General features: G+C 35.6%; 1 protein-coding gene across 1 annotated transcript; it reads left to right on the forward strand.

The window, feature by feature from the left end:
• The first annotated feature begins 13,887 nt into the window (after window positions 1–13,887).
• On the forward strand, window positions 13,888–14,889 carry LOC131413488 (putative olfactory receptor 2B8). Its single transcript, XM_058554016.1, has one exon. It carries the CDS (start codon window positions 13,910–13,912, stop codon window positions 14,867–14,869), a length of 960 nt encoding a protein of 319 aa, XP_058409999.1. The 5' UTR covers window positions 13,888–13,909; the 3' UTR covers window positions 14,870–14,889.
• The last annotated feature ends 8,539 nt before the right edge of the window (window positions 14,890–23,428 follow it).

Raw genomic sequence — 23,428 nt, forward strand, 5'->3', positions numbered from 1 at the left:
CTGGGCAAAGAAGACACTTTAATGGGAGGACTTTGAATATCAGAGCTCTTAAGATTTTGTGTCCTCCAGGTGTCATCCAAAATTTCCCTTCACAGCTCTCAAGGGAATTTCCTTACCTCATTCTCCTGTGAAAATGAGTGTTCAAGTTCTAAGTTCATGGATTCATTCCAGTCTCTGGAGATGCTGATTCTGCTTTTCTAGAGTGTCTGCATTTTATTTATTATTTTTAACAGCTCCACAGATTTTTCTTGTTTGTACCCCCATTTGAGAATTTATTCCATTTCCACTTGCAAAAAGACATTTAAGTTCATACCATAAAGGCACAGCCAAATAAGACCGTAAAGCCACTGAAACACTGTGATAATAGGAACCTTTTAGCATTTTCTAGCAGTTGTTAGAAGGCTATCACTTATTCTTGAATTTTGATCATGACTCTATTATAATTCCATAGGTTGACTATATTAGAGGGTTTTCACAGAAGTAGGTGGGGAAATTTTGGGAAAAACAAACTTTAAGGTCAGAGAAAAACTTGCTAACATCAGTCCTGATAAAGCCATTCCGAAATTATGTCCTACTGTAACCTCACCACCGTGGCAGCCATTTTATGTAGGATTCATTTTAGTGTAGGCTGCACACAGGACCACTGGGTGAAGGGTAAGATGCAATGCTACCAGTGACAATGGTAGCCCTTAGCTGGTAGTAACACCGGGTAGTGCTTACATACAATTTTGTACATAGCAGGGAAACATCGATGTGAGGTATGGGAGATGGTTATTTTAAATTTGCAAGTCACCTTCTTCCTTTCTACAAATGACTTTTGATGATATTATCATATCTGAATAGTATGTAACCAAAGTCCTGTTTCATATTACACATTTTACCTACAGTAATGCAGCAAAAGTTTGAAAGGGTAAAGTATGTTTAGATTTCTCTCTTCATATCACTGAATAAATTGTTTGATTCAGGCAGCTATTGGTCAGGGAATTGTATCTCACATCTGGCCAATAGTCCATATAATTTGAATTCAGTGACGTATTATAAAAATATGAGAAGTGGCTCCTTATTCCCAGAAAACACTGTATTTTGTGGAAGTTTACTGAGGGTAACCTGGAGGAAATGTAAAGAATAAAGAAAGTGTGTATTAATTTTTAAAAATGTCTATATGCCTGAGCTGTACAAACAGTCATCTCATTATGAAATAACTGGTATAGAATTCTGAATTATGAGTAATAAATGTAAACATTCCAGAAAAATTGAATCTGACATTCTAGCCCTTAGAGCCCCACTTAAGCTCCATTTGCAGTATAAATTTGTTTTGGGATATGAATCCTGGATTTTGACATATTTACTACAATGAACAGCATATTTAGTCCATAGAGGTTAGAGCTTTGATGATGTCATTGTCACAGAAATCTTTATGTAAATATAGGTTTTCCCAACATGTAGCACAGTGTAGGTAAATACATGTGTGTTCCGGGTGGAGACATAAGCATAACAATTATCATACAATTTCTGACCCTGACAACTAAACTGCATCCTCTCGGGCCTTGAACTCCCTCCGTTGGTCGTGCTCATGACAAGTGATTTTGCAAGAGACACTGACTGGCAAGCTGGAAATGACAGCTAGGACAAAATATACGGATGGTCAAGATTCCATCTATATCGTTAATAACATCCCAGTATTCACACTTGAAATCAATACTTGGGAAAACTTATATTTTGACACCATAGTAATGCTTAACGTATATCAGTACAAAAACAGTTTTGGAAATATGTTTACCCACAATCGTGACAAATTTCCCACTCTCCATTATTATTCAACAGCACCATGATAGTTATACCCAAATGGTCACTTTAAAATTCCACAAATGAACTTTCTTTGGCGCAGAAAACCTCAGGGTCTCATGAAGCTGCAGATCCTATGGTTCTGGCTGAGCAACTACTTCTCTGCTCTTAAGGACAGGTAAAACGCTGCCGCCAAACATGTTTATTTCCTTTAAGTAGACATTTGAAAGGCATTTCAATAGTTATATTACTTGGGAATAAATTACATATTACAAGATCTCTGGGCCCCGTGAGAAATAAAACACCTAAGAGACCAAATCCAAGTTCAGCCTTGTGCTGTAACATTTTTCAAATGCGATCTAGGAACTCTACATTCCCAATCTCTCCATGCTTTGTCTATAACAGACTACAGGGGTGTGTCAATAGCCACCAAAATTATTTGGACTATTTCCTTTTGAGTTCTCACCAACAACTGTGGAAAGGCTACAGTGATTGTACCCAGGGCTTGGCTAAGTTGTTTTACCCCATCAGTGTTGAGCATCTGGAGTTGAAAACTAACATCACGTCCTAGAGCAATTCATGGATTCTTCCAGCCTTTTCACCTTTTTTTTTTTTTTTGAGTGACGAAGATTAGCACTGAGCTAACAACATCTGTTGCCAAGCCTCCTCTTTTTGCTGAGGAAGATTGGCCCTGGGCGAATATCTGTGCCCATCTTCCTCTACTTTATATGTGGGATGGCTGCCACAGCATGGCTTAATAAGCGGTGCTCAAGTCTGCACCAGGGATCGGAACCCACGAACGCCGTGGCCGCCAAAGCGGAGTGCGTGAACTTAACCACTACGCCACAGGGTCGGCCCCAGCCTTTTCACTTTTTATCTGAGGAACGCAGGGTGCACACCATCAGCTCAGGTGACGAGTGAGACCCAAAGTGTCAGTCAGACTCTCATGAAAAACAATTTTTAAGCAGCACAAAATTTATTAACAATAGCAAAGGTACAGAACAGGAGCAACAACACATGCAATATCTATGAGGCCCCGAGCCCATCAAACACAGCTTCCTGAGTACCCCTTTCTACAATGGAATGCTTTTTTTGTTTGCTTTGCTTTGGAATGAGGGGTACTAACCGTGTGGTGTAAGTCAGCACAGTGAAGGCTTGGGAGTTTCTCAACTTATAGTTTCCCCACTATCGTAGCACTGCGCTGGCCTAGGACTAACCCTATTCATCAGAACAACTGCTGTCTGTATTTTGTAAGTTTGCTACATTCTAAACAGAGCCTATACATCCTGCTGTGAACATTATGAGACCAGTAATCAGTATATAGCAACCCTATAAAACCTTCACGTACCTCCTAGTCAGGACCTTGCAGCAGTTACTGGTTGCCAGAGTTCTGCTCTGACCAGGCTCACTGAGGAGGGAGGAACAGGTTACTGATCCCTGTCAACACTTTCCTTTGCAAGTGACTTCCGAAATGAATCTTGTTCGTAGTATAGTTGATAGCTTTCTTCCATCTTTTCAGTATTGTACCATATTTCAAAACCTGATGTGGCAGACTCTGGGAACCACTGTTTATGGAAATGTCTTGGGAATGTGATGTGCTGGGAAGGTGGGCTCTTCACTGGTGAATATAACCAAACATTTTAAGGAGAATTAGTACCAATTCTACTCAAACTCTTCCCAAAAATAAAACAGGAGGGAACATTTCCAATGTCATTCTATGAGGCCAATTTTACCTAGAGACCAAAACCAGACAAGCACACCACAGAAAAGAAAATTATAGGCCAATATCCTGGATGAACATGGATGCAAAATTGGCAACAAAATATTAGAAAATCAAATTCAACAATATATTAAAAAGATTATGCATCATGAACAAGTGGGATTTATTCCAGGGTTAAAGGATGGATCAACATCCCCAAATCAATTAATGTCATATGTAACATAACAAAATGAAGGATAAAGAACATATAGTCATCTCAATAGATGGAGAAATACATTTGATGTAATTCAATATCTGTTTATGATAAAACTCTCAAAGATATGTGTATAGAGGGACCGTACCTCAACATAATACAAGCCATATATGAGTGGCCCACAGCTAACATCATACTTAATGGTGAAAAGCTGAAAGATTTTCCTCTAAGATTAGAAAGAAGACAAAGATGCCCACTTTTGCCACTTTTATTCAACATAGCACTGGAAGTCCTAGCTAGAGCAAAAAGGCAAAAACAACAAGAACAACAACAAAAAGTCCCAATCAGAAAGGAAAAAGTGAAACAGTCACTATTTTCAGATAATGTGCTATTATATACAGAAAACTCTAAAGACTTCACCAAAAAGCTGTTAGAACTAATAAACAAATTCAGTAAAGTTGAAGGATACAAGATCCCTAGGACTCTAATGCAGCCAACTAACACAAACGAATACAGCTACTTTTCCTAAGAGAGATGGAAACAGTGAATTTATTTAGCCATAGTATTTGTAAATAGCCAAGTAGATGTGTCAGGAATGGCCCTGGACATGTGGGATTATACTTGGAGAGAGGGCTCAGAACTTGACATACTTTGGCAATTATCTTGGTGGTGGTTCAGTTGAAGTACCATCATTTTTAAAAAGGTAAGATGTTAAAATAGCGTTAAAGGTAAAGGACTTTGGGTTTCAGAAGAAATAAGAAAAGCAGTGGTCACTTACATGTGAGAACATCAACAGTGAAAGTTTATAAAAGCTGTATCAGGAACATTTCAAGAAGGAAGTGGCAAATAGCATGGCTGAAAGTTATGTGGAAAAATGGACTGAAGAAAAAATGTGACTTTAACTAGAAATTCTAGTAGTTCTTTGCATTTACATACAGTTTTACATCTTACATTTTGCATTTTCACATCTTCATCTTATTTATTTACCACAACACTGAGGGACAATATCATCTTTATTTTACAGCTGAGCACACTCTGGAACAGGCAGGTTAAATTCCTACTTGAAATGACACAGCTTCTAAATGATGAGGTCAGCTGTCAACCTACATATTCAGAATCCAAAGATGTTCTTTCCATGGAATAATGGAATATCTTTTTTTATTCCTTTTAAAAAACCATCACTCTCACTAGTAGAGACTAATGATTACCAAAAGGCGGCAATCAACTTTCTTAATGTTTTAAACAGCTTGCTTTCATCCAAAGATTACCTCAGTGAGATCGTAAACTTTGTGTTTACACTTTTCAATTTTAAGATGACATTAATTTTTATAATTTAATTACTTAAGAATTATAAGGTTGGTCCTACATGGCTGAACTTAAAAGAATTTAAGTATATTAAAATAAAAATTGGCTTAAATTGTTTTGTTTTGCTGTATATACAGCAACATAAACACAGATTCATTCATTGATCAAATAATAAATAAGTGTAGAAAACCAAACTTTGGAACCTTTGTAATGCAGATGTTTTCTGCCTATATAACTGTAAGTACATGTTTTGGGAGTGGGAGGGAGTGGATGATGGAAATGTAGCATGTGATCTATGGGCTACTTTCACTGTTTAGGGTTATAGTGCTCACAGTCATTTCCCATAAGATTAACTAGATCTAATTTTCTTTGGGTTCCAGAAGATTCCCACAAAAATGAAACAGTTTGTGAGGATCCTTTAAGATCCTCACAGGAGCAATGGAGTGTCTAGCTCCAGTCTATGAAAACTCTTCTAACATGAGAACCTCCAGCGTCACATCTTATACAGGAGAGATATGTGGGACTGGATGTTGTACTGAACAGAAAGTGACCAGATTTTGTTACAATTGACTTTTGGTGGAAATATAGATGTCTATATTCAACGTCCCACCTTTCTTGTAAGATGACCATGTATGTGAAATTCCCTTCAAGAAGTGAATTTTTTTCGATTTCAAATAGTGAAGCAATATGTTTACTTTGTAGTCTGGCACTATGCTTTAATGGTAATTAGTTTAACATATTCTGAGCTTTTTGAGCTTTTGAGAATTGTTTTGCCCCTCATTTTAGTGTTTTCTTTATCATTTTCCTTCTGTTTTCAGTTTTAGTGTATATCTCTGTTCTATTTAACTCGAATCTCTTTATACTTCTACCATCTCTCTCAGCTCCTGCTGTCTTTCTAGATTTGTCTTCTCTATCTTTCCCTTTGTTTCTGAGCTTTTCCCTTTTCTCTTTCCCCATTTGGGCTCTTTATCCATTTATCTAGTGGAAACCAGAGAAATACAAAATCAGGGCAGCAGTACAGGTGTGGGAGCATTTCACTTAGGAAGTGTGGACATTTCCTTCTACTTATCTCAGACGGGGGACAAGCAGTTGAGAAAGAGAATCTGAGAGCTCGGAATAATTCAGAGACCAGAAATAGCCTGTTCAATAATTGACTGAGGTGGTGGCAATTTAGATATTTCAGAAGAAACACTATCTTTACTTTTTCTCGTCTACAGAGAGAATGGTGTTCTGGGACCTGGTGGAGAAGCATTCCTATTCTTTCCTTTTTCATTGGTGTTGCTTTTCCTTAGATCAGTGTTGATTGTTTTTCACTCATATTCCTTAAGTCCACCTATTTGATTCCTTACAAATCCCTAATAACTTTTCCTTGTTCCTAAACTTATCTTTTCAAAAAGAGATTTTTATCAAGTATATTCATCCTTTTGAAAAATACTCCTGATCAATTATATTATTTTTATGAAGCATGTTTTCTGCTTTCTTATTGTCATAGGTATAATATTGGATATAACATGAGCGTAACATTGTCCTCTGTGTTGTTCCTTTTGTCCTCAGGCTCTCTCTCTCTGTTTCTGCCTCTCTGTCTCTCTGTCTCTCTCTCTCTATATATATGTATACCTGTATAAAACTATGTTCAGTTTGAAGAATAATTAATAAGTAACTAGTCATGATACCACCACACTTGTTAAAAATTAGAACCTGGACAGTAATCTTGGACAGCCTCTACCCAATTGCATCCCTTTCTCTCCCCATTGATCCTGAATTTTTTATAATAAGTCTTTCGATATTCTTTTTAGTGTCGACTATAATTTTTGACTATAACTATAGTTTCACCATCCATGTTTGCACTCATAAGTAACAACTTGTTTTACCTGTTTTTGAACTTTACGTAGAGGAATTAATTACTTGTGACTGGCATCTTTTGCTCAGCATTTTTGTGTGAAGGACATCATTTAGATTTGTTTAGCTGTAGTTTACTCATATTTGTTTTTGTCCATTACACTGTTGTATGAATAGGCCACAATTTACCCATTTTACCGCTGATGGGAATTTGAATTGTTTCCAGGATTTGGTTAATATAAACAATGTTACTATGAGAATTTTTATACATGTCTCTTGGGACACATGACTAAGAATTACTTTAGAAAATATTACACCTAGCAATGTAATTGCAGATCAACATTCCTAGATAATGTCAAACTATTATCAAAGTGATTTTACCAATTAACACTTGCAGCAGCAAGAGTGAATTGGGAAGAAAAGTGTTAATAGCAGGTTTGTAATTGCCTCTCTCCTCTGGACACCCTGAGCAATATTGGTCTTTACTAGACTTCCTTTAAATATTATGACGGGATTTGACTAATGAGGAGATAACTGAAAAAAAACTACTCTAAGTATGTTTTTAGTAGGAGATAGTTTATCTCTCTAGGCTGAATATTATAAATAAAACTAGAATTTCTACATACATGGGAAACAGTTGGCTATAGAATGGAAATTAATCACAGAAGCTCTCTATACTTGTGTGACTAATGGCAGATGAAAATGAAGATGCATCAAACCTAAATAGCTTTCTCTGAACTAGCTTATATTGCTAATTAGCAGTTGTCTACTTTTCTGAAACATAATGTGTTTCAGTCTGGGAAAGATATTATTTTTTTCAGCTGAATTTGATGTTTAGGGCCCAAGTTTGCCAAAATCAGATGTTGTTATTTATGCATGTCTTTTGCCTGAATAGTCAAGTAAAGGTAAGTTGTATTGAAATGAATTAATTGATCTTCAAACTTGACTTCAACAAACAAGACACCCATCAACTTTCTCCATTTTTCTTTAGCGATTATTTGCAACTGTCTTGGTAAACTCAAAATCAAGTGCAACTTAAAAGCAAGGACTATACATGTTTGTCAGTAATCACACACACACACAAAAAAAAAGCAAGGACTAATTGAATCAAACAAACCGTGTAAGTTTCATTTAAAAAATCAATAAGTTTTCTTTTTATTGCTTGAGTAAATCACAAAAACCTTTGGATATAAACTGAACAACGTTATACGGGATTTGAGATTTTTTTCTTAGCCACATTAGAAGTTTTGTAGTAAACGTGGTGGTAGACTTCTATTATATTCACTATAAAGATTAGAATATACCTAATTATTAGCTCAGTGATCCCTTATAAGTTGGTTATGAATGCAATTAAGTGAAAAATAATTTATATATTTACATTAAAATTAAGTAACTGAATGAATTATTTATTTCTTTATATGTAAAAATATTTTTGCAATTGTGAGAAAAATCTTAAGGTTTTATAAAACATCTAACTCATTCAAAGATGGAAGCTAAGGTAACTGGGGAAGTCTAGAGAGTTGCCTGTCCTCCGTAAATTATGTGAAATTACAGAAGAGGTAGATTAGGTATCCTCTGGCATTCTCCTCGATGCTCATTTTCCCCAAGGATTGTCATATCTGCAAAGATAATTAACACTATAGGACAAACATTCCCCAGAGACTTCAGCCAGGTAAACAGGTTTGGTTCTCCATCTGTACCAGCCCAGTCACAGGGTTGTGTCACCCCACCATTTCATGTTACTCATAAGGGTCTCTCTGTCATTAAGTCAGGTCGTTGCATTGGAGAAATAATACTGAGAGTTCAAAATTGCATTCCTTCGTCTTCCTACCACATAGAGGCAGAATGCAGATCTCTAGTACCACATGAAGATATGTGAAGTCATCATGAGAAATCGTCCTCTTGCTTAAGAAAAATTTCTGGATAATCCAATGCTTGTATAATCAATCTTTGCACTCACTCCACGCAACCTGCTTCCTGAATCTACATATCCAAGTTCCAACCCCAGTACTCTATTAAAGGCAGTAAGTTGGAAAATAGGTTGGGAAATAGCTTAGGACACACAGACAAGGTGAATAAAGGTGAGTGTAATGGAGCTCCGTCTCTGTGTTGCTTTAGGAATTGGCAAGTTAGTTTATTTTCATTTGCAATTGTTCTTGAAACAAAAACCTAAATTGGTTTGCATATATATATGTCCACTGGCAAAAGGAACAGACTACAGAAATTCACCAAAAATAAGAACTAAATTTTGTTGTTCATTTTAGAAACCAACAATTTGTTCCTAGACATTTCATCCTTTTGTAGTATATTCATTATATCTCAGTATATACATATGGGAAATAATTTACATAAATCATATTTATGTATAATAAATATGGCCCTCAGTAATGGAATAATAATTTATGTGTGTATGTAAAAATATTAGATTATATGCTTCCATTCTTTCCCTTTGGCTTTCTATTCTCTGTGAAATTGCACAATGTTTGTTCTCTATGTGTACAATTTATTGTCAACATCTAGGTTTTTAGATGTTCATTAAATAGACAAAATATGTGTGGAGTTATCAAAATGCTAGGTTGAAAGTTAAAACAAGGAAATTCAATTTTGTGAATGTTGTGTCAATGCATCTCTATTTCGACTTTATTGTTAATAAGAAACGATGATTCTTCAATTGAGTAAAAATACCAATTTAAAGAGGACATAGGTAGAAAGAGAAAAGTGACCTGAATGTTTAATTAATTGATGAATTAGGGAAATGACAAATTTTTGTGGAATTGCATGGAGGTGATGTGTAAAGTACACTAGGTACCACCCTTCCATCCTTACATAGACTCACAAATGACTCTTTTGTACGAACACTGTTGGTGCCCTACTCAGTTTCTCTTGACTTGGCTGGTGCACCCATCCATACCCTACTTGTTATGACTGTTGGCTGCTAGGTTCACAGCCATTCCCTTTTCAGAGAAATGCCCTAAGCTGAAAGGGAACCACATTGCCAGGAGGTCTCTAAAACCATACGGGGGCAGCCCACAGCCAATGACAGACTCATGGGATATACAAATGGCTGCCTTTGTGTCAAGGTGGAACTAAACCTGCTGCAAATTCATGCTCCAGAACTGTGCTGTCCAATACAGTCGTAACTAGCCCCCTAAGGTAATTTAATTTTAAGTTAATTAAATTCAAGTTTGTTAAATTTAAGTTAATTAAATTTAAAATTTAGTTCCTTAGTTAGCGATTCAGTCATAGCACTGAGGCTGCAGAAATTTTGCCAGTGCTTTTTCAGGATTCATTCAGGAACTGGACAGGGCAGAATTTGTATGCTAAATATATCAGTGAATTTTGTATAATTTGAAATATCATAAATATAGACATTATCTTGAGATCTTTTATCTTTAAAATATGTAGTTTGCATACAGAATATCTAGCTTTATTGAAACATGTATTCATGTTTCAAAGAGGTAAACACTTACCTCTTTCATTGATGCTTGCTGTCTTAATTATTATTGTAAAATTGTGTTCTTGTAAGATGTCATTTCCCATTATATTCTTTTTTTGATGGTAATTTTTATGTAGAATGCCATCTTTGTTTTGTAGAATCTATTTATTTTATCTATTTAAAATTTTTTCTACTTATGTAATCTTCACTTTTTTAATTATTTATTTTTTGGTATCCATAGTAGTAATTTATATGTAATTTGGATTTTCCTATATCATGTCATATTGTTATGGTTACTATGGACACCATCGTTTGTTCCTGTACCTAGGATGAATGGGTCTAAAATTCTTAGTCATTATTATTTATATAGTTTGTCTAATATAAGTCAATATTTCTTACTGCATTAAGTCAGTTGGTGCTTGTGTAAACAGAGATGATGATTCCCAGTCAAATTACACAATACTTTACACGTGATAAGATGGAAATGAAATGAAATTTCTCACTTAACCATAGTCAAAGATATTTCTTCTCTTGGAATATTGCTTCTGTGGTGGTGCAAACATCTTTAGGAGGGATGGATGCCGAGTAGGAAAGGAGGAAGGGAACAAAGTGACCCAGATCAGCAGAACATACTCTTGAGAATCAATGGGATAATGCATGTTGCAGCAAGATCTTTCCCATATCCAGTCTTACTAAAAGATGATAATTTTCCTGAATTGTAATGAGGAAAAAAATTAAAAGTAAGAAGACAGAATATGACATTAGTAACCTAATTATCTCCTAGTGTGCTCCCCAGCATGGCGTTGGGAGCAATTGTAACACACAAGACAACCACATTCTTTTTTCTGTTTTTGTGGGCATCTCCTTTGCCTGATATTTTATTTTTCAACTTGAAATCACATGCATTTTTATACCTGTCAGGTAGGTTGTCATTCAGTATTCTTTTTAATTAATATGTATATTATCCTGTAAAATAGCAAATGATTTGTATAACTTTATGTCACCAGGGTTTTATCTTTTATCAACTGCCTTCTTGGTCCTTATTGATGTGATAATATAAAATATATCACTAACTTATTATAATGGTGCATTCTTATACTGGCAGTTTTATTGGATGAGTTAGTATTTCATTTTTTTGCTCCTTCATTTTGATGAATGCTTCATTAGATACATTTTAAAAGTTTGCAAGCAGTTTATTTCAGATAAGTGTCTCTATATTTGTGTACATGTGCATGAGACTGAAACATGGTTTGTTTTCATTTGATGTTCTGAACAAGTGTGAGTCAGGGGATGCATCCTGTCCTTGCACATTTAGACTGTCTCTCACTTTATAATTATTTTTGTTATGAAATTTTTTGTGCATGGATTTTTTTGTGGATATCACTGATCACATCCTTATGAGAAACCAAAAGAAGTATAAAATATTGTTAAATATAATATCCTCTATGTCATGTGTGATGAATTCCTCTGAATATACTCTGAAGTATGTATTTTAATATATTCATTTGACTGAAAATAAAATAATATGGTGGTTAGAAGCCTGAACTTTGATATCAAAGGAACCTGGGTTTGTGTTAAAATTAGGAGTTTAATGATCTTGGGTAAGCTATTTAACCACTCTAATCTATTTCTTCCTACCTACAAAGGAGTTGGAAATAAATTTCAAAAATGTTTTGAGAGATTATTTGAGATTATGCATGTCAATATTTTAGAGCATATCAAACACTCAATAATACCAGCAAGTATTAATATTCTTAACCATGAGTTGCATATCAGGTCAGCTTTCAACCTTTTGATACTTTAATTTTTCAAACTTTAAATCCAAAAAAATTTTTATTAATTAAATATTGTTGTTTTTTCCAGATTTGTGAACTAGTACTCTTCCATACTGTTGCTTTGGGATTGAGTGTAAATGTAGATTAGTTTAACTTATCCTTCTCTTATGTGATGTATGAAATTTCTATTATGTATGCTTGTGTATGTCAAAACATAGATTTTCTTGGTTGTTTACTTTCCTTACAACTAAATTATGGGACAAGGAGGACATTTATGTCAGTGATAGAGGATATTTCCCATATGCCTCTCTGCCATTAACTCTTCTTTTATTTGACCTTTTCTTGTCCTTTATTCATATTTTATTAATATTTATTTTATGCCAGTTTTGTACCAATTTCTTTCACACATCAATGGGTTTACACTCCAACCTGATTCATATTTATAAAGTCTTAGAATAATTAAAAATTTACTGTATGCCTATTTGAATATGCTAGAACTGAAATAATCATTTTCTGATGCCACTTAGGTCAGTGTATGACCGTGCTTATGCAATACTAAATAGCTGGATGAAAATGGCCATCAAATAACCTTAGAATTGAAAGTCTCTTTGGCCTAGTGTAACTAACTCTTCAAGATAGCTCCCAGAAAGGTGTATATACAAAATTCACCAAACATAGATGGATGTTCTTAGATTTTTACAATATCAAAATATCCTTTTCTTTATGCCTTTCCATGTATTACTTTTAGTTTTAAAATATATCTCTTTAGCTGTCATTGCTTTGACAGTATATCTGTCTTTATCTCTATGTATTTATCTATTTAATTATTTTACCGTAAGGAGTGATATAAAGCATTACAATTTGTACATAGATTACACAATTGCATAACTTTTTAAAATGTTTAACCTGATTAAAATGTTGATAGGGACTAATTCCACCTCTTTCAGCAAATTCACACACTCTAGCTATTGATAATATGTGAAAATGAAATCAGCAGAAGGAGAAGGAAAGTGCTGTGCACTGGAGTTTAGAGTTCTGATTCCAACTGACGCTGCACAGCCAATGAATTTTCTAAGTTCTTGTTAAATTGGTTTGGTAATTTTAGGCATCTTGAGGGCAGGAGTTAAGCACTTTAATTGCATGGTGGTATTTTCAGGCTCATCTGATTGAGTAGTTAATTGTTTTACTACCATGGAAAAAAACTATGGCAGCTTTCACAAATATAATATATTAGTCAGAGAGGCGATTTTGCCAAAGTGTTTATATGCAGTACTATTGGTGATAGTTTGAATGTAATTTAATACTTTGTATAAATACATTCTGGGTCTTAAATTTCTATATCTGAATGCTTTTTAGAGATTATCTTGTATTATATTCTATTGCATGTGAGGTATTGCAAATCCAGTTGTGTCATATTATGAGACACATATTTAAAATAACCTGTCTGCCTCTGTCTGCATCTCTTTCTTATTCTTTCTGATCACTCTCCCTGTTTTTTTTCCTCATTCTCATTTTCCCTAAAATGTACATGTATTCTCATAGTACTTTAAGTCCTATCAACCTCAATCTGAAACAGCCCTTTCACGCTTATGATTGTGGCAAACACGGGGTCTATTATTTATTTTTCTTATGTTAAACATCAATGACATTACTTTCAATAATAATGTAGAACTAAATTGGTATAAGATATGTCAATTTCAGTGAGTACATCGTTTATTCAAATAGTTGCATATAAAATCCCATGACCATGTCTTTTAACATGATAGATTCCCCTGTCTTTCTCACCATTTCTTTTTGGAAGTTCCTTTAAAAATTTCTACATGCTTGATCTTGACAGGAACCATGTGCTAACAAGGATGGAACAGAAAAATGGAAGTTCTTTCACCGGGTTTATCCTACTGGGTTTCTCTGACAGGCCTCAACTGGAACTAGTCCTCTTTGTGGTTCTTTTGATCTTGTATATCTTCACTTTGCTGGGAAACACCACCATCGTTGCATTGTCCCATCTGGACCCACATCTTCACACCCCTATGTACTTTTTCCTCTCCAACCTCAGCTTTCTGGACCTGTGTTACACTACCAGCATTGTTCCCCAGCTCCTGGTTAATCTCAGGGGAGCACACAAATCTCTCTCCTTTGGTGGTTGTGTAGTTCAGCTGTACATCTCTCTAGGGTTGGGATGTACAGAATGTTTTCTCTTAGGAGTTATGGCATTTGACCGCTATGCAGCTGTCTGCAGGCCCCTCCACTACACAGTAATCATGCACCCCCGTCTCTGTGCCCTGATGGCTTCTGCTTCATGGTTCATTGGTTTTGCCAACTCCTTATTGCAGACAGTGCTCACCTTCCTTTTACCACTTTGTGGGAGAAATAGATTAGACCACTTCTTTTGTGAGATTCCTGCATTGCTCAAGCTTGCCTGTGTTGACACCACTATGATTGAGTCTGAGATGTTCTTTGTCAGTGCCATCATTCTTCTCATACCTGTTGCATTAATCATGCTCTCCTATGGTCAGATTGTCACAACCATCTTAAGAATAAGGTCAACAGCAGGGCAGAGAAAAGCATTTGGGACGTGTGGATCTCACCTCTCAGTGGTCACTCTGTTCTTTGGCACAGCCATCTATGCGTATCTCCAGCCCAGTAACAACTACTCTCAGGATCAGGGCAAGTTCATATCTCTCTTCTACACCATCATAACCCCAATGATCAACCCCCTCATCTATACGCTGCGGAACAAGGATGTGAAGGGAGCAATGAGGAAGGTGCTTTGGAAGGACTATGACTCCAGACGACTGTTGAGGAAGACACTTTAATGGAAAAACTTTGAATGTCAGAGCCCTTTGTCCCTCACGTGTCATCCAAAACTCCCCTGACAACTCTCAAGCAAATTTCAGTACCTCATTCTCTTATGAAAGTATGAGTTCAAAATCTAACTTCATGGATTCAGTCCAACATCCAGAGATGCTGATTCAGGGTTTCTAGAGCATCTGCTTTCCTATTACTTTTGAAAAGCTTCAAGGAATCCAGAATATGTCACCTCAAAATATGCCTAAAGAGTATAAAATTGTTTTGAGCGAAGACAATTAAGAAGTAGTAAATGCAAAAAAACAAACACACAAAAAAACCCTTTTCTGCCTCTTGGCAGGAAATAAATTTTCCTTTTACTGGACACAGACTAATAACAACTCAGAGATGGCACCAGAGAAATCTGCAAATAAACCTTGTTAAACTAACCCTTATTGCTAGGTAAGTAAGGTAAATATTACCTAGCTATAGTCGGACTACCTCTTGTCCAAACCCCTTTGTCTTGTCAATTCTTCACAAATTTATTGTTTCTTTGCATAAAAGGTGTAAGAGCTTACTGCTCTAGGCACTTCAAGAGGTCTTCATTCTTTTATGAAGGCTCCCACGTACATGTAAAAATTCAACAAGATTTGTACAATTTTCTCCTATTAATCTGTCTTTGTTATAATTTTCAGACCCAGACAGAGACTATAAGATGGTGGAGGAAATCTTTTTCCTCTCCTACAACGTCCGTAGGTTTTTTCTATTTGTACTCCTATTTGGGAACATTATTCCATTTCTGCTTGCAAAAAGACATTTAAGTACATACCATAAAGGCACAGCCAAATGAAAACAGGAAGCCACTGAAACACTGTAAGAAATGTTAATATTTTAGCATTTTCTAGCAATTACTAGAGAGATATCACTTATTCTTACAACGTGAACTTGGCTCTGTTAAAAATTCCATAGGTTGACTGTATTAGCTTTTTCACAGAATTAGGTGGGGCAACTGTGGAAGAAACAAACTTTAAGCTCAAAGAAAAACTTGCTATCATCAATCCTGATAAAGCCATTCCAAAATTAGGTCCTAGTGTGACCTCACCAGTGTGGCAGCCATATTACATGGCATTCATTTCACAGAAGGCTGTACACAGGATCACTGGGTGAAGGGTGTGGTGTAATACTGCCAGTGACAACGGTGGCCCTTAGCTGGTAATAACACCAGGTAGTGCTTACATACAATTTTGTACATAGCCAGAGCAACATCAATGTGAGGTATAGGAGTTGGATTTTTTTAACTTTGCGAGCTACCTTTCTTTTTAAAAATGACTTTTGTGGACATTCTCATATCTAAGTAGTACATGACCCAGGTCCTATTTCATATTCTACACATTTCACCTACAATAATGCAGCAAAAGTTTAAAGAGTAAAATATATTTAGATTCCTCTCTTCATGCCATCTTACAAAGTCTTTGATTCAGGTATCAGTTATCAAGGCCTTAGTATCTCCCATCTGGCAAAGGCCCCATATAATTTGAATTCAGTGACATATTACAAAATATGGCAAATGGTCCTTTATTCCCAGGGTATTCCACGTTTTGTGGAAACTTACAAGATTCACTAGGAAAAAATTAAGGAATAATTAAAGTACATATTAATTTTTAGCCATCTCATTATGAAATAATTGTCATAAATTCTGAATTATGAGCAATAAATATAAACATTCCAGAAAAAATTGAACCTGACATTCTGGCCCTTAAGTCCTCAGTCAAGCTCAGTTTGCAGTATAAATTTGATTTGGGGTATGGATCCTGGTTTTTGTATATATTTACTGTCATGATCAGTGCATGTTTCCATGGAAGTCAGAGCTCTGACAATGTCATCGTCACAGAAGTGTTTATGATTTTTGGTAGGTTTTCCCAACATGTAGCACAGTCCAGGTAAATACATGTGTGTCTTTGGGTGGAGACATAAGCATAACAATTATTATAGAGTTCTCTATCCTGACAGCCAAACTTCGTCCTCCTGCTTGAACCCCCTCAGTTGGTCATGCTCATGGCAAGTGATCTTGCAACAAAGTCAGCATTTGGCAAGCTGGAAAGGACAGCCAGGGCAAATTATCCACATGGTCAAGATTCTATCTATATCCCTAACAGCATCACAGTATTCATACTTGAAATCAGCACTTGAGAAACTACATATTTTGACACTATAGTGATGCTTAATGTATATCAATATAAAAACAGTTTTGGAATGCTGTTTGCCCACAGTGGTGACAAACTTACTACTCTCCATTATTGTTCAACAGCACCATGATAGTTTACTGAAATGGTCACTTTAAAATCCTTTAAATGAAATTTCTTTGGTGCAGAAAACGTCAAGGCTTCAGGAAGCCACAGAGACTATTGTTCTGGCTGAGCAACTATTTCTCTGCTCTTAAGGACACACGAAACACTGCCGCAAAACAGTTTTATTTCCTTTAAGTAAACATTTCAATGGTATTTGAATAGTTACACTACTTGGGAATAAATTACAGATAATAAAGATCTCAGGGTCCCGTGCTACAGTAAAAACAAAAACAAAAACAAACAAACCAAAAGCCACTTAAACACTTAAGAGACCAAACTCAAGTTCAATATTGTTCTGTAACTTTTTTCAAATGTGATCTGGGAACTCTACCTGCCCAAATTCTCCATGCTTTTTCTATAACAGACTACAGGTTTGTGTCAATTGGCACCAAAATTATTTGGACTGTTTCCTTTTGAATTCTCACCACCAGCTGTGAAATGGCTGCAGTGTTGTACCCAGGGCTTGGCTAAATTATTTTATCCCGTTCGTGTTGAGCATCTGGAGTTCAGGACTATCATTATACCCCAGAGGAATTCATGGATTCTTACAACTCTTGCATCCTCTGAGGAATACAGGGTGCACACCATTGGCTCAGATGATGAGTGATCGATGTAAACCAAAATGTCAGACTCCCATGAAACACAATTCTTAACCAGGGTAAAATTTACTAACAATAGCAGAGGATACAGAACAGGAGCAACAACAGGTTTAATATCTACGAGGCCCTGATTCAGTCAGACACAGCTTCCCGGGTTCCCCTTTCTACAATGGAAAGCTTTTTTTTTTCTTTTTGGAGTGTGGGGCACTAACTTGTGTGGTACAAGTCAGGATGAGAAGACTTGGGAGTTTCTCATTTTATGTGTGTCCCCAGCACTGTAGCCCTGACCTGGGTTTAGGAGTAACCTTTATTCCTTAGTACAACTGCAGTCTGTATGCTGTAGGTTTACTACGCTCTAAACAGACCCAATCCTGCTATAAACATTGCTAGATCAGTAATCAGTATATAGCAACCCTGTAACACCCTCCTGTATCTCCTAGTCAGGACATTTCAGCAGTTACTGTTTTCCAGAGTTCTGCTCTGGCCAGGCTCACTTAGAGGAGGAACAGGTTACAGATCTCTGTCAACACTTTCCTTTGCAAGTGACTTCTGATCTGACCCTAGTGTGTAGTATAGATGAGAGCTTTCTTCTATCTTTTTAGTATTGTAGCATATTTCAAACCTGATTTGCAAAGTCTGGGAACCACTGCGTATGGAAGTGGAATGTAGTTTTCTGGGAAGGTGGGCTCTGTGTAAATGTAGAAATGAGAAGATGAATGTCTCCTGATTCAGAGGGATCAGAGGATGGCATCCCAGAGATAGCTGTAGGGACTGGACACTCTTGCTCCTTTTTAAAAAATCAATTCTATTGATTTACATTGTTTGGTGGATTTATTTTAACCATTCTGAACTGAATAAAATCTACTGCAAGTCCTCCTAATTAGGCAACCATTTCTGAGGACAGTTTTAACCTCTTTTGAGTGTGAAGCTGATCAGTTGTTGTCCTTGTGGCTGTAGTCTCAATGAAGCATCCTGGACATTTCTCATGATCAATGAGATGTCATTGTCAGTTGTCAAAGCCTTTCCCAGGAGCCCACTCCTGATTCTATGTTAGCGGGACAGAAATAATGCTCACTGAGTATTTTTATGGCCCTATTTCAGGTATTTGAAAACTGTTTGCTAAGTAGTCTTGCAAGATTCTCTTTGGAAAGTTGTTTTATTAATTTATCTACAGGACTGAGAACTCTGTTGTTTTTTTTAAAATGTATTTAAAAGAACGTCTTGGCCAACAAGGTGTCATTTTTAGCATGAAAGCCACCTCTCTGTGGATTCACTCCCCTCTAGGAAAAAGCATCTCATACTTCCCAAAGAATATTTCTCCTCATATCCGCCACAACATGTTACATTTTGGCATGAATTTGAACTGAAGTAACACATGTATTATATTTTTATTAATATATTATATATTAATATGTTCTTACACACACACACACACATATACTCATGCACAAAGCATGGACTCCACATGAAATCTCTTGTAGATCAATCTCTTAACTTTTTTCAGAAGATGAGTAGTAGAAGAAAATATGTTTCCTTTAGCTCATACTACTTAGAAGGTACAGGCTTATAAATGATGCAATTCCAATGTTTTCTGAAATAAGTACAAATATACACAAGCAAATATCGTACTATAGTTTATTCCTGCAAGTCACATTGTAAAGAAAAACAGCCTACCTGTAGATGGTGGGAGTATCTGCTATGATAGAATCTTGCTCTACTCAAGAGCTCCGTGGAACAAGTTATATGCCTTTTTCTGTTATAATAGCTACACATAAGTTAAAAAATTTGGAAGGGCCATTCTTTCAGGCCCTGGATTAAAATTTGGATCACAGAGAGTGGGCTGTGTTTGTAGATAGACTAATGCTAGAACACTCTCATTTAGTAACTGTGTAGAGAGATTTTGTATTAAACAGTAGTAAAATCCGGCCTTAGGAGAGGAAGATGAAAAAAATGAATAATATATCCTGTTTTTATTTATTTATTTTTTCCAGCTTTATTGAGATATAATTGACATATGACATTATGGCGCACAGTGTACAGGCATGTAGTGTGATTTGGTATATGTATACATTGAGAAATTATTACCACCATAGTGTTACTAACACCTCTATCACATCATATAGTTACCATTTCTTTTTCTGTGATGAGAACATTTAAGATCTACTCCCTTAGGAATTTTCAAGTATGTAATATGGTAGCATTAGATACAGTCACCTTGCTGCACATTAGATCCCCAGAATTTGTTCATCTTATAACTGGAAATTTGTACGTTTTGACTAATATCTCCCCATTTCTCCATCCCCAACTCCTGATAAACATCATTTCACTCTCTTTTTCTATGAGTTTGGTTTTTATAGATTTCATATGTATGTAATATTGTACAGTATTTGTCTTTCACTGTCTGACTTATTCACTAACAATAATGCCTCAGCATCCATCCATGTGTCACAAATGGCAAGATTTCCTTCTTTCTCATGACTGAATAATATTCCATTGTACATATATTTGTATACAGCATCCTCTTTATCCATTTATCTGTTGATGGATACTCGTATTGTTTCCACATCTTGGCTATTGTGAATAACACTGCAGTAAACCTGGAAGTGCACATATCCCTTTAGTATCTTGTTTTCATTTCCTTTAGATATATACACAGAAGTAGAATTGCTGGACCATGTGGTAGTTCGATTTTTAATTTTTTGAGGCACATCCATACTGTTTTCCATAGTGGCTATAGCAATTTACAATCCCACCAACAGTGTACAAGGGTTCCCTTATCTCCACATCCTTATTGATGCTTGTAATCTTTTGTATTCCTGATGATAGCCATTTTTCACCCTTGAGCATAGTTTTAGCTGTGGGTTTGTCATATATAGTCCTTATGATATTAATGTATGTTTCTTCTATACCCAATTTATTGAGGTTCTTAATCTTGAAAGGATGTTGTATTTTGTCAAATAATTTTTTGCCTCTATTGAGATGATCATATGATTTTTATCTTTCATTCTATTAATATAGTGTATCACATTTATTGATTCGCATATGTTGAATCATTCTGCATCCCAGGGATAAATTCCACTTGGTCATGGTGTATAATCCCTTTAACGTGTTTTAAAATTCAAGTTGCTAATATTTTGTTGAGAATTTTTGCATCTATATTCATTAGGGATACTGTCGCTAGTTTTCTTTTTTTATAGTGTTCTTATCTGGCTTTGGTATCAGGGAAGTGCAGGCCTCATAAAATGAATTTGCAAGTGTTCCTTCCTCTTCAGATTCTTGGAAGAGTTTGGGAAGGATTGGCATTAATTCTTTTCAAAATGTTTTTAGAAGTCATCGGTGAAGCCATCTGGTCCTGGGCTTTTCTCTCTTGGGAGGTTTTTGATTACTGCTTCAATCTCCTTACTTGTTATTGGTCTATTCAGATTTCTCTTTCTTCCTGATTCTGCCTTAGTAGATTGTATGCTTCTAGGAATTTATCCGTTTCTTCCAGGTTATACAATTTGTTGCCATATAATTGTTCATAGTAGTCTCTTATCATCCTATGTATTTCTGAAGTATCATTTATAATGTTTTTTCTTTCATTTCTGATTTTATTCATTTGAATCTTCTCTTTTTCTTAGTGAGTCTAGCTAAAAATTTGTCAGTCTTGATTATCTTTTTAAAAAACCAGCTCTGAGTTTCTTTGATTTTTTCTATAGTTTTTTGCTTTCTATTTCATTTATTTCCACTGTGATCTTCATTTTTCCTTCTTTATGTCAAGATTGGGCTTAATTTGTTCTTCTTTTCTAGTTTCTTGATATGTGAAGTTAGATTGTTTATTTGAAATCTTTCTATTGTCTTAATATATGATTTTATCACTACAAATTTCCCTCTCAGAACTGCTTTTCCAGAATCTCACAGGTTTTGGTTTGTTTCCATTTTCATTTATTTTAAGATATTTTTGATTTCTCTTTTAAATTTCTTTGACCCATTGGTTATTTTGGAGTGTTTTGTTTAACTTAAATTTATTTGTAGATTATCCAGCTTTTCTTTTGTTGTTGATTTCTAGTCTCATATCACTGCAGTCGGAAAAAATATACTCAGTATGACTTCAATCTTTTAAAATTTAATAAGACTTGTTTTGTGTCCTGTTAAATGGTCTATCCTGGAGAATGTTTCGTATGGACTTGAGAATAATATGTATTTTGTTTCTTTGAATGGAATGTTCTATAAATGCTTGTTAGGTCCTTCTGCTCTAATGTGTGGCTCAAGCCCACTGTCTCTTTGTTGATTTTCTGTCTGGATGATCTATTTGTTACTAAAAGTGGGATATAGAAGTCCCCTACTATTGTACTGCTATCTGTTTTTCCATTCACTTTGTTAGTATATGCTTAGTATATTTAAGTGCTCCAAAGTTGGATACATATACACTTACAATTGTTATATTTTCTTGATGAAGTGACCACTTTACCATTATACAATGACCTTCTTTGTCTCTTGTTACCACTTTTGGTGTAAAGTCTATTTTGTCTGATATATCTATATCTATCTCCACTTTTGGTTTCCACTTGCATGGAATATGTTTTTCCATCCCTTCACTTTCAGTCTGTTTGTGTCTTTACATCTGAAGTGAGTCTCTTGTAAGCTGGATATAGTTGGATTATTTTTTAAAATCTATCCAGCCACTCTGTACCTTTTGAATGGTGAATTCAATGTATTTACATTTAGAGCTGTTGTTGACATGATAGGACTTACGAGTGCCTCCTTATCAATTGTTTTCTATTTTCATTGTTCCTCCCTACCTTTGTAAATTGTTCATTTTCTGTGGTGGTGCTCTGTTTCGCCTGTTGTCATCTTTAGTGTATCTGCTCTAGGTTTTTGCTCTGTGGTTAACAAGAGGCTAACATAAGACACCTGATAGATAAAATAGTCCACACTTAATATGATTGTTTAATATCATATTATTCTGTTAATTTATGGCTTATTTAAACTTTATTTTTATTATTTTATTTTTTGCTGAGGAAGGTTCACCCTGAGCTAACGTCTGTGGCCAATCGTCCTCTTTTCGCTTCAGGAAGATTTGCCCTGAGCTAACATCTGTGCCAATCTTCCTCTATTTTGCCTGTGGGTTGCTGCTACAACATGGCTACTGACGAGTGGTGTAGTTCCGCGCCTGGGAACCAAACCCAGGCCGCCAAAGCAGAGCATGCCAAACTTAACCACCGGGCCATGAGGCCGGCCCCTGTTTACACTTTTTAAAAGTAAATGATGTTGAAGTACAACATACATACAAAAATGCAAGTACCTTAAGTGAAAAGTGTGATGAATTTTTGCAAATTGTATACCTTATATAACCAACATCAAGATCAAGAATCAGAACATGACCAGAACCCCTCATTTTTCCTTCCAATCACTAATCCCCAGAGGAACCACTATTATAACTTCCAATAAATACAGGTTCATTTTTCATGGTTTTGAATTTTATGTAAATAGAATCATACAGCGTGAATTGTTTTGTATCTGGCCTCTTTCAATCAACATTGTGTTTGTGAGAATCATTCGTGTTGTTGTATGTACTTATAATTTGTCTATGCTTATTATTGCAGAGTATTCTAGCACATGATATACTGCAGTTTATTTTTAGCTTATCTTATTTAACTTA

Source organism: Diceros bicornis, chromosome 14 (assembly GCF_020826845.1).
Source record: "Diceros bicornis minor isolate mBicDic1 chromosome 14, mDicBic1.mat.cur, whole genome shotgun sequence".
NCBI lineage: Eukaryota > Metazoa > Chordata > Mammalia > Perissodactyla > Rhinocerotidae > Diceros > Diceros bicornis.